Genomic DNA, 15,049 nt, shown 5'->3' with positions numbered 1-15,049 from the left:
GAACTAAATGTTCAGCTCCTTTATTTTCAATTCCACATGACTACCCAGGCTAGATGAGTGTTACAGGACAAGTCAGTCTCTCTTCATTAGTTTTGCAAAACAGAAAGAAAAATGTGGATCTTCACAGACATTCTAAAACACCTGGAAACATTTTTCGAAAACGACTGTATAAATGTAAAAACAGCACAAATCATGCCTGTCCTTCTTGTAACAGTATTTCATTATGAGAGCCCCAGTTTTTTAAGATCGTGATACCTCTGTGGTTTCCGTGTTTATATGTACGATTAAAAACCTTTATGGCCTCATTCTTAAAGATTCTCAAAACCAGTTTCTCGTTTCTTCACCAAAGCATAACCTCCAAGAGGGAAAACATTTCTCCGGATTATCCACTCACTCTTTTGGAAGGTCTAACAACCATTAGTCATTTTTGTCTTTTGGAACAACCCAACCAAAACAAAAAGGTAAATCATTTTTTTCCTGAGTTCGAGACAGTTTTCATATATTGTTTTGTTTTCATTGGGGTTACGTCTGTTTCAAAGAAGAAATGTATGTATGTAATACAAACATATACGCAAACGTTAATGCAAATGAACACACATGCAAATAATGAAGTGTATGCAAATATACGTGCAAATGTATGTATGTAAGTAATGCAAATGTATGGATGTAAGTAGTGCAAATGTATGTATGTAAGTAATGCAGACGTGGTTTTGTTCTTGCTGGTGCTCTCTGTGGGCGACTTCAGCCCTCCACCAGTATAGGATAGAATGTCATCTTTTTTCCGGGTACTTTTTACTTGGCCTTATGGAGTTTGAAGACGTTTTAGCTGTTGGTTGCTCTACCGTATCTGGGATCAGATTGTAGAACGCAGCTAGTGCTTTGGTTGAGTGATTGGAAGAGTTTGTAATGAGGAGCCTCAGATGCACAGGTCTCCCTCTTTGTTTTTTTTTTTTTTTTTTTTTTTTTTTTTTTTTTAGGTCTCCCTCTTTGAAAGAAAATCATGGGTTTAAATGCTCAGGGAGGCATTTTACTTCCAGACCACACGTGGGACTTGCTCTGGAGAGTGCTACAGCCAAGACTTTATCCCACCAGCACCACTGTCCTCGTGGAAAGGGAGATGGTTTCACCGCAGTCGCAGCCGAGTCTCACATGTTCGTTTTCGTTTTTAGACCGCTGCTGTGAGTGACCCTACCAATTTGAAAAATGCCAAGAATGCTATTCTGGAAGAGCTTCCTCGAATTGTTAATACCATGGCCCTTCTCTGGAATGTTCTCAGAAAGGAGGAGACTCGAAAGAGACCCATGGATCTCCTTGGAGCCACGAAGGGATCTTCTTCCGTTTACTTTAAAACCACCAAAGTGAGAGAGCTTCCTTTGTGTGTTTACGATTTCCTCTGTCTTGTATTGTCCCACCAAAAAATAAAAATGTACAGGGTTATATACATAAATAATCAAACGTAATGTGCTCAGAGAAACCCACATTAGAAGTAAGTTGGAAGTAGAAATCTCCAGTTCGTTTATTAGAATAAGTTTCCTATTCATGGAAAGAAAAGCTTTGTGAGTAGTTTTCAGTTTATTTTTTCCCCTTGGCCCTTTTTTTTTTTTTAAGCCAAACATAAAGTCTCTGGGGGTTCCAGGTAGGGTACCTAAAGTCCTCAACCTGTTTCTCTTAAGCACCTCTACTAAGACAGCTTAGCTCTTACGTTCTGCTTTCAGTGGTGCCTTGAACAAGTGTTGAGGTGTCCTTGAGTTTTTTATTAAACCAGAAGCTCACAACCCAGAGCATTTCTAGTTCTGTTACCGAACCAAACTTGGGTCCACTCGCCTGCACGCAGTAAAGGCAATCTACTGACACCAGGTCGTGTTAAAGGAAAGTGGGGGGTTTATTTTAAGGCACCAGACAAGAAGTGTGGGCAGCTAATGCTCAAAAAAACCTGAACTCCCCCGATGGGTTTCAGGGAAGAGTTTTTAAGGGTAAGGTGAGGGAGGGGAGTTGCAGGGTGGGTGAACAGCTCACGTACAGTTCTCTGATTGGTTGATGATGAGAAAACAGGGCCGTGTCACAGGAGTTAACATCATTAATCCTCAGGCTCCAGCGGGTCTGGGGGCTACCTGTTTATGGTCATCATGCAGTTAGCTTCTTCCATTTGGTGGGGGTTTTAGTATCTGTAAAACAACTCAGAAATATGCCTCAGACACTTATCTATGTATTTCAGGGAGGAACTAAAGATTCTGTGACTGCCATATGGCCGATTTACCGTTTAAATTGTTATCAGTTCTCCTCACCCCACTGCTACGTTTGTCATCATGTGTTCACATCCTTGCAATCATTAATTCCTGAGCCAGGCTTTTGTGACTCAGGGGAGGCCTGGGAGACTAAAGCTTTTCTACAAACAAGAGGCAGGCAGAGGACATGGTGGGGAGGGGTCTGTCCCAGGAAGGCCCCCATAGGATCCTGCTTGGTTACAGTTCACTCTCTCTTGATAGCGTCCCAGCTCAGTCTCTGATTGCTGTGTCTGGTGGCTCAGAATTATCTGGCTGTGTCTCATTTAGCTGAGCACCCCTGGTGCCAGGTGCAGCCTCGGAGCTTACACTGGCATCTGGCAGCCCGGGCTGAGCAGAACAGATAGGGACACAAGGAGCCAGATCACCTGGATTCAGCTCCCTGCTCAGGTGCTTTGTGGGACCCTGGGCAAGTTCCTTAACCTGTCTGTGCTGTAGTTTCCTCAGTTGGAAACACGAAGCCAGGCATCCTCCAAGCACTCTTCATTTATTGGCGCGTTTAGTCCTCACCTGCAAGGTGGGTACTATTATTATTCCCAGATTACAGATGAGGACATTGGGATGTGGAGAGAGTGAGTGCTTTGCCCTCAATCGTGCATCTGATAAGCAGTGATGCTGGGATGAGGGTGAGTAGGGAATGGAGCCCGCCTCTGACTTCTGTTTTCTGATCTTTCTATAGTGAGTCAGGCAGTTGCACAGGTGGCCTCCAAAATGTTCTGTCAGCTCCAGAGATACCCTCCAAGGGAAATCTGCTGTATTTCAAGCTGCCACAGGAACCTGCTTAATTTAAGCCTAAAAATTAAGCTCTAGAAAGGTTCAGAAAATCCTCAGGCAAGCAGCCTGAGCCTCGGTTTCCTCCTCTGTGAAATGAGTCTGTTATTAGTAGCCTATCTCCTGGGCTGATGGAAGGATTCATTTTGGCGATGGCTAACATTTATTGAGCACTTAGCTTAAGCCCTCCCTGAAGGACCCAAGGCCTTGAGCTGGGGCCCCCGTGGTTTCTCTGGAGCAGAAACCGCGGCGGGAGGGAGAGGATGTCTCCATCCCATGGCCAGTTGTATCTAAGGAGATGCTAAACTAAGGCAGTGGGGACAGAGGAAGCCCAAGGTAAATTCATTCATTCCACAAACATTTGCATGTCTGCTGCTACGTACCAGGCCCTGCTTATCCACTAGTGGATAAGATAGAGCAAGTAAGTCCTTGTCTGCCTGGCGGATACAGACGTTAACCATCAATTTAAAAATAATGATGAGAAGTGCTACAAAGAATGCGGGGCACTCTTACAGGCTGTGACCCCTGGTCAGGGGGTTGAGGAGGCCTTCCTGAGGCAGAGGGGCTGAGCTGAGACCCAGGAAGAGAGGATTTGCCTGGGTAGGGAGGTGTTAGAGGCTATGAGACCCACAGGATTTGTAGAGGAAGGGACATGGAGGTTTCAGGAATGGAGAAAAATCCAGGCGCAGCCAAAGGGAGGGTGCTGAGTGACGTCCGGGGCCGTGCTGTGAGTTTATTTTTAGTTGGTTACATAACAAAGTTAGTTAAATGGTACATATTTCTGGAAATTGAAAAACATCCTTCCTGATGCATATTAGCCCTTCCAGGGCTGGTTGAGACAAGTGAGGCTAGGGGCTTTCAGGCTGGGAACAGTGCCGACTCCACTGCTGGGTACCCCCCCACCCCCTTCCTCACTGTATCTGCAAAGGCTTGGATGGCTGCCTTCGAGCCCTGCCCTGCTCACAGCTGCTCGGAGGTGGTATTCATCACCTCCCAAGGGTCTCTTCCTGCTCGGCTCCGCTAGCCATCTGTCCGTCCGCCTGGGCTGCCCACCGTGCCTCTCGTCCAGTTCCTCCTCCCGCGGCCTGGTGCCCGTGATGCTGAGACAAAGGCCCGCCCTGGCTCCCAGGGTTTACAGGTGCTGGTGGTGAAGTGCACAGTCCACCGTAGCCCTGATTCTACTCTGCTCTAACTCTTCGTTTTTCTATTTTTTAGACCATACGACAAAAAATTTTAGATTTCTTAAACCCCTTGACAGCCCATCTTGGAGTTCAGCTGACAGCAGCTGTTGCAGCGGTGTGGGGCAGGAAGAAAGTGAAACGCCACAGTAAGACAAAGGTAAAGCCAGAAATGAAAGCAGTAACTAACTTACTCTGACAAAATACCAGAGGGTCATGTGTGATCAAAGGTGACGCCAGGGCTTCCCTGGTGGCGCAGTGGTTGAGAGTCCGCCTGCCGATGCAAGGAACACGGGTTCGTGTCCTGGTCCGGGAAGATCCCACATGCCGCGGAGCGGCTGGGCCCGTCAGCCATGGCCGCTGGGCCTGCGCATCTGGAGCCTGTGCTCCGCAACAGGAGAGGCCACAACAGTGAGAGGCCCACGTATCGCAAAAAAAAAAAAAAAAAAAAGGTGACGTCAGAGGCCAACACGGGAGACTGGGGCAGTGGTTCCACTGTTTTATTTATTTTTTATTCTTTTATTTTTTATAATCTTTTCTTTTCTTTCTCTATTTTTGGCTGCTTTGGGTCTTCGTTGCTGCACGCGGGCTTTCTCTAGTTGCGGTGAGCAGGGGCTACTCTTTGTTGCCCTGTGTGGGCTTCTCATTGCTGTGGCTTCTCATGTTGCGGAGCGCAGGCTCTAGGCGCGCGGGCTTCAGTAGTTGTGGCACGTGGGCTCAGTAGTTGTGGCTCGCGGGCTCTAGAGCTCAGGCTCAGTAGTTGTGGCGCACAGGCTCAGTTGCTCCGCGGCATGTGGGATCTTCCCAGACCAGGGCTTGAACCCGTGTCCCCCTCATTGGCAGGCAGATTCTTAACCACTGTGCCACCAGGGAAGCCCAGTTCCACCGTTTTAAATGCATGATGTGGGCTTCCCTTGTGGCGCAGTGGTTGAGAGTCTGCCTGCCGATGCAGGGGACACAGGTTCGTGCCCTGGTCCGGGAAGATCCCACGTGCCGTGGAGCGGCTGGGCCCGTAAGCCATGGCTGCTGAGCCTGCGCGTCCGGAGCCTGTGCTCCGCAACGGGAGAGGCCACAGCAGTGAGAGGCCCGCGTACCGCAAAAAAAAAAAAAAAAAAAACAAAAAAAAAAAAAAAAAAAATAAATGCATGATGTACTCTAGCTGTGCCAGTTACAACTAGACGGGGTGTCGGGTGGGTAGGGAGTGGAGGCCACCCCCAACTTCTCTTTTCTCATCTTTCTGTAATGAGTAGATTGTACTTCTATTTAGCCTTTTTAATCTACTGTCTAATAGTCTGCTTACGAGAATGTACTTTTTGTGTGTGTGTGTGTGTGTGTGTGTGTGTGGTACGCGGGCCTCTCACTGTTGTGGCCTATCCCGTTGCGGAGCAGGCTCCGGACGCGCAGGCTCAGTGGCCATGGCTCACGGGCCCAGCCGCTCCGCGGCATGTGGGATCTTCCCGGACCGGGGCACGAACCTGTGTCCCCTGCATCGGCAGGCGGACTCTCAACCACTGCGTCACCAGGGAAGCCCGTGATAGCTTTTTTTTTTCTTTTAACTAATCTTTTTAAAGACTTTATCTTTTTAAGGCAGTTTTAGGTTCACAAGAAAATGAGAGGAAGGTACAGGGAGTTCCCGTATTCCCCTGTCCCGCACGTGCATGCCCTGCTTCCCCCAGCAGCCCCCGTCAGGGGGTTACACTTGTCACAGTTGCTGAACCTACACTGACACGTCCATAATGTAAATTCGGCTTTTTTAATTTATTAAAGTAATGCTTGTTCATGATGGTCAAGAAAATTTAAATCATCGCATTCCTGCGCCCAGACTTCAGTGTGCATTTTGTCCATTCCTTCTCCACTGACTGGTCCATCACGAGGTCCTCCAGAAGCTTGGTTCACGTGCTTCTGCAAAACCAGCACGTACTTCTTCCCTGGTCCCCTCTGTCGACCATGCAGGTTCCTACCTGGTACCTCCCTCAGAGGGTCTGCCCCACCCCCTGGACACTATCTCAGGGCCCAGCGTAGGCCCCTGTTCCCTGAGGAGGTGTGAGAGGCTGGTGGCCCAGGCCACCCACCTTAGCACTTGCTGGTGCTTCCGGGTGAGAAACCTGATACTTGCAAGTGCATGTTACCACCCTACACAACATGCCTCCCTCACCGGGGCTTGCCTGCCACAGGCAGCTCTCGTGAACCTGATTTACCTGTTCTTCTTGCTGTCCTCATACTTTGGGGGCTGTCTCGATATCAGCCTGTTTCCTCCCAATTAAACGTATCTGTTTCTACGATGCTTCCTCAGCTTGAACATACCAGAGAGACTGCCCAGCATCAGCTACACGTTTGATTCCTTATTTGTATGAGATACTGATTAGGTTACAGTGATTAAATGCTAACCTCACCCTTCATTCCCACCAGTAGAGTCCATTACCCAGTTTTCATTTAAATATTTCTTTAAAAGATTAAAACAAATCTCTTTTTCCAGGAGCAAGTATGATAGAGTACTTTCTGTGCGTCATTCTTTTTCTCGTTTTCTCTCTGTGAGCCTTAAAGGAATGATTTTTTTCTCGGCAGATCGTCCCGGCGGCCAGCGCGTCCCAGCTGACCCTCGTGGACCTGATCTGTGCGCTGAGCACCCTGCAGACCGACACGGTGCTGCACCTGGTGAAGGAAGTGGTGAAGAGGCCGCCGCAGGTCCTAGGGGACGAGGTCAGGAGCCTGGGGACCCTCAGAGGAACGCAGCACTCTCTCTAACTCCACGTCTTATAAACTGTGTTTGGGAGGGAAACAGAGGTTACAGCAGCAACTCGGAATTCGGGGGCTGTAAAACAAAGGTGTTCTTACCGGGCTCTGCGGAGATCCATGAAATGTGCTTCATGGGCTCCTGTTTTGGGGTGCAAGCCACTTGAGGTGAAGGACAGACTTCCATCCTCACATCCCACTGCAGGGTGCTCTGCCCGGTAGTGGTTCAAATCGAATAACTCTGTTAGAAAGAAGAAATGTCACTTGCCTCAAGGAACTTGCAGCTGAAAAGGCGTCAGAGTTAAACAAAGCCAGACACTAGTTAAAGGTGGAAAAGACTGATTTTATTTAGTAACTACTGCAGCAGGGGAAGGAGTTGTGCTCTGCTCCAGTTTGTGCAGAGGTGAGTGGGTAGTTTAAGCAGAGAATGAAGAGCAGGGAGGGTGAACAAGCAGGGGCTTCAGCAAAGTCAGGGGAGTGGAAAGTTACAAACAAGCAAGAAGCGGGTTGGTGGATGTAATTAGGCCATCGGGGTTTGCTGACTGTAAAGTGCAAGGTAGGTTCCTGTGCTCCCTTGGATACTGGGAAACAGGGGCCCTATCTTTCTTGATGATGGTATTTCAGAGGGATGGCTGCCAGGTCCTTGAGAAAGACATCCCTGGGTTGTAGGAGATACATATGCATCTCACAAGGGACAGAGCAAGGACTTATAACTGTAAGTTTTCTTAATAAATGCTCAAAGAAAGGGAGGTCAGGAACCTATCAGGAGTTGGCTAAACACACAGCAGATTCCTTCAGAAGCCTTGAGCTTTCTTTCTTAGGCAGGCATTTTCAGGGGGTTGAGGTCATCCCCGTAGGGACGTGGCCTTGAGCTGCTGGGAACCTGTTGGGACACCCCTGTTAGCACAGTGGTTAAGAATCCGCCTGCCAATGCAGGGGACACGGGTTCGAGCCCTGGTCCGGGAAGAGCTCACATGCCGTGGAGCAACTAAGCCCGCGCGCCACGACTACTGAGCCTGCGCTCTAGAGCCCGCGAGCCACGACTACTGAGCCTGCGCTCTAGAGCCTGCGAGCCACAACTACTGAGCCCGTGTGCCACAACTACTGAAGCCCATGCGCTGCAACAAGAGAAGCCACCGCAATGAGAAGCCCGCGCATCGCAATGAAGAGTAGCCCCTGCTCGCTGCAACTGGAGAGAGCCCGCATGCAATGAAGACCCCATGCAGCCAAAAATAAATAATAAATAAATAAATTTTTTTAAAAAAAGGCTAGGAAATTGTAAATACAGACCCTACAGTCTGACATAAGCATCTCAGGATTTGGGCTCTCCTCAGAAACATAATTCTCAGTTTTTTCTTGCATTTTCAGTAAAATGTTTTCAGGAGGGCAGGAGAGAGCGGGGAGAGGGAGGGAGAGAAAGAGAAAGGGACTGTTGAGTAATGGGAGATATTTTAGAAGCTCTGGAATCTAATGATTAACCCTGTCATTGATTACCTCATTCATTGATTGTTAAAAAAATTGGAGTGAGAATATTGAGGAATTCCGCAAAATGGCTTGTGACCAAGGGCCAGATTCTTGTACCATTTTTTTTACTGTTGGAAAGCAAAAATATTATAGGAGGAAGAAAAACTATATGATTTAAAATTCAAAAAAAAGGAGAAGAAAAAGAAGAGGGTTCAGAGGAGCCTGACTAGGTCAAGGAGAGCATCTTTGTCAACGGGCGAGTTAAAAGTCTGCATAGTTTTTACAAAGGTACAAAATACACGTCAGAGGACTTGACTCATCCTGGACGTGCTGAGAAAGAAGAGATTTCATCTGGCTGCAGGGAAGGCAGTGGCCTTTGAAGGGTGACGTGATTGAACCACAAAGTTCTTACAGTTTTTCTGCCCAGTTTTGAGGGGGGCACCTTTTCATTTATGCACAGTGACTTTGCAACAGAACAGACCATGTGGTTTAACAGTTTCCTGCCTGAGAGATTTTTGGTTTTACCAAAGCAGACCTCTTCGTTGAGAGTGTTGGAGCTGTTTTGTTCTTAATTAATTTGATAGAAAGCAGGGATTTGTTCCAACTTTGAAATAATTGCCTTGTCTTAGGTAATTTAAAATTATACAGTTAGGATCAATTTAAGAATAATTCCCTAAGTGAAAATTAAGGGAGTGGACCAAGTGATTTTGCTAAAAAATAGTTTTAATCCAACAGATATTTGTACGCCAGGGTTCATAACAGCATGAATCGCAATAGCCAAAAGGTAGAAACAACCCAAGTGTCCATGGATGAATGGATAAACAAAATGAGGTCTGTACATGCAATGGACTGTCTGTCATTCAGCCTTAAAAAGGAATGGAATTCTGACACATGCTGTACCGTGGATGAACCTTGACAGCATTATGCGAAGGGGAATAATAGACAGTATTATTGTATACTGTCTATACTGGACAGTATACTGTCCAGAAGGACAGTATTATATGATTCCACTTATCTGGGGGACCCAGAGTAGTCAACTGCATAGAGACAGAAAGAAGAATGATGGTCACTAGGGACTGCGGGGGAGGAGGGAATGGGAGTTAATGGGGACAGAGTTTCAGTTTGGGAAGATGAAAAAGTTCTGCACATGAATGGTGGTCATTGTTGCCCAACAATGTGGATATACTGGATGCCCTGTACACTTAAAAATGTTTAAAATGGTAGATTTTGTCAAGTATATTCTACCCAAATAAAAAATTTTTACAGCAAATAAAAGAAATCTTCTTTTTAGATATTAAGGTCATAACACTAAGGGTGGTGAACAAAAGCTAAACCTTGGAATCAGAGATGTGTTCAGCCATCCTCACCCCAGAGTGAGAAAGCTGACCGAGTATACCTTTAGCAGTTTTGGCTATGCCTGCCTTGGAGGAGAACTCCCCACTTGAAGCTCTTCCTCTGAAAGGCAGAGTGTCCACGCTGGGAAGGCCACTCGGGGCTTCTAACCAGTCAGTTACACACGGAGCTCTGGTCCTCTTCCTTCATTCCACGTGTTTATTGAAAATCAAGTCTGCATCGTAGTGGGGAGTCCTAAATAGTTGACACTGTCCCTGCCTACGGTCAGCCTGTATTCTCGGTGGGGAAAGAAGATAAGGCAGCCTACAGATGTACACTGTGAGGCCAGATTATGGAACTGGCCACGCGCTTAAACAGTCAGATGTAAAATGGACACGGGCAACTTCATGGCATCTGTCGGACGTCTGCCCCCAGTCTCCCAAATGCCTGGTAGTCTTGTTGCCTTTTACTCTTGAATGTAAATGTTAAAGCAATGGACCCTGAAGAGAGGGAGCAGGGTGGTGGAGGCGGGCAGCGGCAGCGTCAGGTCCTGGGTGGATTGGCATTTATATCTCTGAGCAAGTCTAGCTGGCAGGAGATTGATCTTCCACGCTGCGGGTCAGCCCCCACGGATGGGGTTACAGCTGCAGCCATGGGGGAGCTGGCCCTGCAACAGCTTTACACACAGAGCAGGCTCTTTCAGGTTTTGTTCCTTCATGTTACTGGAATTTCTGCAGACACCTGCAACTCCTGAGCTTAAAAAATAAAAAAAACCTAGATGTCGTCTGGCTGAGTGGTTTTTGGCGTTTTGAATAACAAAATTACATTTTGTGGTTAGTTTAGTTAATTGGCTCGACTTCTATAACTTTGACAAATAGCCTTTTACAAGCAAGAAGGGAAAAAATGTGTGTCTTGAAACCTATTTCTAAGTAGTTCCAGCCATTTGGGATTTAGGGAAGTTGTCTGGGCTGTTTGAGGGAATTCCTGGAGCTAAGAATTCAAATTTGGCATTGTCTCTCAACTGTAGCTCCCGAGGGCCAACTTTGGCCACCAACTTTGTGTTTGGGGGGAGGTTCAGTTATAATGCCATATCTTCCCTAAATACTTGTTAAAAGCCTGGAATGGGAAGTAGGTAAACATAAAGGGAATGACTCTGGGAGTCTGATGAGAGGGGCACTAATGATTTGGGACCTCATAGGATACATTTGTTTTTGTTTCACTTGGGGGATACTTTCTATTATTGTATTTGAAAGACTCTAGCTGCAAACATTTGCTTTGTTAGGATATAGAATCTGTTTCATTTCTGTATTTGAATTCTTTTTTAGCCTTATTTCCTACCAACTTGGAGTAATTAGCTTTGCTTTAATTTTCAGAAATCGCCCCTCGTGGATGTCCCTGTGTTGCAGTTTTGCTATGCTTTCATCCAAAGGTAATGCAGCCCCTCAAAGACGTTTCTCAATTATAGATGCTATTGCAATGATTATAAATAATTCCTCTGATTGTATTTCCATTTTTTCTTTTAACTGAAGTATCATTGATTTACAATGTTGTTAGTTTCAGGTGTACAGCAAAATGATTCCTATATATATATATATATATATATATAGGAATATATATATATTCTTTTTCAGATACTTTTCCACTATAGGTTATTATAAGATATTGAATATAGTTCCCAGTGCTATTGTTTATTTTTTTAAGATTTATTTATTTTTAAATTAATTAATTAATTTTCCTGCATTGGGTCTTCGTTGCTGCACGCAGGCTTTCTCTAGTTGAGGCGAGCGGGGGCTACTCTTCATTGCGGCGCACGGGCTTCAGTAGTTGTGGCTCACGGGCTCAGTAGTTGTGGCTCGCAGGCTCTAGAGTGCAGGCTCAGTAGTTGTGGCACACGGGCTTAGTTGCTCCGCGGCATGTGGGATCTTCCCAGACCAGGGCTCGAACCCGTGTCCTGTGCATTGGCAGGAGGATTCTTAACCACTGTGCCACCAGGGAAGTCCCTTATTATTTATTTATTTATTTAATTTATTTTTGGCTGTGTCGGGTCTTAGTTGCGGCACGTGGCATCTTTCGTTGTGGCGTGCGGGCTTTCTCTAGTTGTGGCGTGCAGGTTTTCTCTCTCTAGTTGTGGTTCGCAGGCTCCAGGGCGCGTGGGCTCTGTAGTTGTGGTGCGAGGGTTCCAGAGTGCATGGGCTCTGTAGTTTGCGGCACAGGCTCTCTAGTTGAGACGTGCAAGCTCAGTAGTTGCGGCGCTCGGGCTTAGTTGCCCTGCGGCATGTGCGATCTTAGTTCCCTAACCAGGGATCGAACCCACGTTCCCTGCATTGTAAGGCGGATTCTTTACCACTGGACCACCAGGGAAGTCCCTGTTTATCTATTTAATATATAGTAGTGTGTACATTTTAATCCCAAACTCCTCGTTTATCCCTCCCTGCCACCCCCCCCCCATTGTGTTTCTTGATTACTGGAGAGGCTTAGTTCAGAAAGTATCTGAATGGTGTCCTCATTTCCTCTCGAGGCATGGGAATACCCTGATGATTTTACTTTTTCTTTCTGCAGAGATCAAATCTGACATTTTAAAATCTGGGTGCTATAGCTTAAATACTTACGTCAGCAAAGCTTTACGTGAGGCCTGGTAAACTTTAGAAGAACCAGCTTGCATTAAATTGATACCAAAAAAGGAGGGGGGATTTTAAGGACCTCTTTTAGAAAAAGGAGAAGGGATTATTTTTGGTGCTCTGCCATGTTTTCTGCTGGATGGCTTCTGCGTGGGTTTACTATGCTGAATATTTGCATGCAGGGGTCTCAGCTATAGGAGTCCTCCAGGTGTTTCTCCACGGGTAGAAAGGACGCTTTGCTGGGCCTCGTGCAGATCTTATGGCAGGTCCCGGGCGCGGCTCCCAGACCCCTCCATCGTGTGGGGTGCTCTCGGCTGCAGTAAGGAGGGTGAAGGGAGTGTAGCCCCGTCTCAGGGAAGCCTCAGTATTCTCACATATCTCAGGGGGTTCACAATAAGTACATCTGACCACCAGCTGCAAGCTCCCTGGTTAACAAGTTCATGTTCCATGGTTATTCCGGGTCACTGTACCCTGAGGTGGCAAGAAGGGTCATAGTCCCAGGAGTCCCTGGGTCTAGGGTTGAGCTCAGACCAGCTCTTCATCCTTCACCACAAGCATCCCTGTACTTCTTTCCTGCAGGAGGTAAAGATGAGCTGGTCCCTTCTCGTGGTAACTAATGTGAATTATATCACTAGCAAGCGCCTGTTGCAGGGGCCTAAGTGATATCTGAGCCTTCCCAGCAGCTGCAGGAGCTGCGGCCTCCTTTTACAGAGGAGGCCCTGCCCAGGTCAGTCAGGAGGCAGTAAGTCAGGGACGAGGACTTGAACCTGGGGCCCTCTGGCTGCGGCCAAGCTCTGCCGTTTGTGCTGTGCAGCCTCGCTCCGTAGCCATAATCCGAGTCCTTGTTTTCCTGAGGCCTGACCTTGCCCTCTGTGACCTTCTGATGGTTGACTCTGTGTTTCCAGCGACGTCAGAGAGGCTGAATGGTAGAGCCAGACAGGCCCAGAGATCAGACAGTCCTCTAGTTCCAGGCTTTCACGTTATAGGCAAGGAAACCAGGGGCATCTGACCTGTCAGCAGGGTTGCAGGTCTCCAAACTCCAAGTTCTTGGCAGAATACCAAAATTTAGCTTGTGTGTATTGTAATTTAAAAAAGAGCAAACAGGTCAGGCGGGTATGCCATCTTCCTGTGCTTTCCAACCACCCGGATCTAAAATGTGCTTATAAGTAACATTTTGTTTTGACCTGTTCAGGGTTGGATATTTTTTCTTTCTTTTTCTTTCTTTCTTTCTTTCTTTTTTTTTAAATAGGCTCCCAGCAACAGCCTTGCAAGCAAACTTCCCTTCGCTGTTGGGTGTGTTAAAGGAGTCCGTGCAGTTGAATCTCGCTCCCCCTGGTTATTTTCTGCTTCTCAGGTACCGTGTCCCTGCACTCACATCACCGTATTTTTCTTCGGGAACATGTTTTTATTTCTGCAGCGTTCTCGGTCTGAAGCTGATTGTCTCTCAACAGCATGCTGAACGACTTTGTAACAAGAACTCCCAACCTGGAGAGCAAGAAGGATCAAAAAGATCTGCAGGTCTGTATGTGCAAGTCTGGCAGGCTGTTACTGTCCCAGGAGTATCGCCCACCTTTAGAGGGTCTCACTGGAGATAGTAAACATTGGGCAGAACCAGATCGTAGATTTGCATTTGTTCCCACATCTGATTCCCTCCGTTACTGTCTTTAGAGGACTCCGTACAATCTCCTGATGAAGGTTCTCGTATTAGACTTGACCAGTCGACCGTGCAGTTTACAAGGCACCCTCTCGCTTCCCACTGTACACAGATGTATGCGGACTTACTCTGCAGCATGATTGGAACAATACGTCTATCTTTATGCATAGATTCCTTTCCTTAGAACCTTCTCCCGTCTTTTTAAAGCAATATAGACCCACAGGAAATTTCAGAAACACTGAAAAACAAAAGTAAAACCCACCCATAGGAGAAGGAAAATCTTCTCCTTTGAGTAGAATGCCAACTATCAATAATACATAGATGGGGCTTCCCTGGTGGCACAGTGGTTTAGAGTCCACCTGCCGATGCAGGGGACACGGGTTCGTGCCCCAGTCCGGGAAGATCCCACATGCCGCGGAGCGGCTGGGCCCGTGAGCCATGGCCGCTGAGCCTGCGCGTCCGGAGCCTGTGCTCCGCAACGGGAGAGGCCACAACAGTGAGAGGCCCGCATATTGAAAAAAAATAATAATAATAAATAAATAAAATAATAATACATAGAAGTAATGAAGGAGTTAGAAAAGTCACTGTTTTGCAACCATTATAATCCTTGAGTGAGGAGCTTTTTGAGTCAAAGCCTTTAAACTGGGTTGTGTAGTTTATGGCTTTGGTGATATTACTGCTAATCGTTGTGATCCCTGGTGTTTGTGAAATATCTGTCCAGTTCCTGATTCTGAGGCACTAGAGTTCTGCGTAAAGCACAGTGACTCCTTTGGCTCAACCGGTAGAGAAGAAAGCATCACTCAAGGGCAAGTACTGCAGCCCAGCCCCTGGGTAACACCTCCTGCACTCACCTGGAAACCCTCCCCCTTCCATGGGCTGTTGCCTGCCGTGGCCCCTCCGTTTCCAGTCCATCGGCCGGACTGTGGCCACAGGCGCTACCGCAGCTGGTGCGGCTCGCTCTGCTTCTGTTCGTCAGGGGGCCAGTGGGCCTCTGCTTCCACCCCAGGATGTCCCAGC

The 15,049-nt window shown here is 47.2% G+C and overlaps 1 protein-coding gene across 8 annotated transcripts in view; it reads left to right on the top strand.

Annotated features, from left to right (window-relative positions):
* The window catches only part of DOP1B (DOP1 leucine zipper like protein B), a 111,224-nt gene that overhangs the window by 72,434 nt on the left and 23,741 nt on the right, over positions 1-15,049 (top strand). For 7 of the 8 annotated variants that reach the window (XR_002641867.2, XM_089910271.1, XM_022553042.2 and 4 more), the window contains 7 exons: positions 350-461; positions 1,170-1,358; positions 4,269-4,391; positions 6,797-6,931; positions 11,134-11,189; positions 13,628-13,732; positions 13,830-13,896. Coding sequence is in view for 7 of the 8 variants with exons in the window: in XM_089910271.1 (XP_089766397.1) it covers positions 350-461; positions 1,170-1,358; positions 4,269-4,391; positions 6,797-6,931; positions 11,134-11,189; positions 13,628-13,732; positions 13,830-13,896 (787 nt within the window). In the remaining variant the exon portion in view is untranslated. Of the gene's footprint in view, positions 1-349; positions 462-1,169; positions 1,359-4,268; positions 4,392-6,796; positions 6,932-11,133; positions 11,190-13,627; positions 13,733-13,795; positions 13,897-15,049 lie in introns of all 8 variants that reach the window. The other variant, XM_089910274.1, reaches the window with a different exon arrangement.

The sequence above is a fragment of the Delphinapterus leucas genome, chromosome 4 (assembly GCF_059928025.1).
Source record: "Delphinapterus leucas isolate spDelLeu-1000000601 "Yukka" chromosome 4, BTC_Dleu_Yukka2, whole genome shotgun sequence".
In the NCBI taxonomy this organism is placed as follows: domain Eukaryota; kingdom Metazoa; phylum Chordata; class Mammalia; order Artiodactyla; family Monodontidae; genus Delphinapterus; species Delphinapterus leucas.
This window is presented reverse-complemented; position numbering and strand designations above follow the sequence as displayed.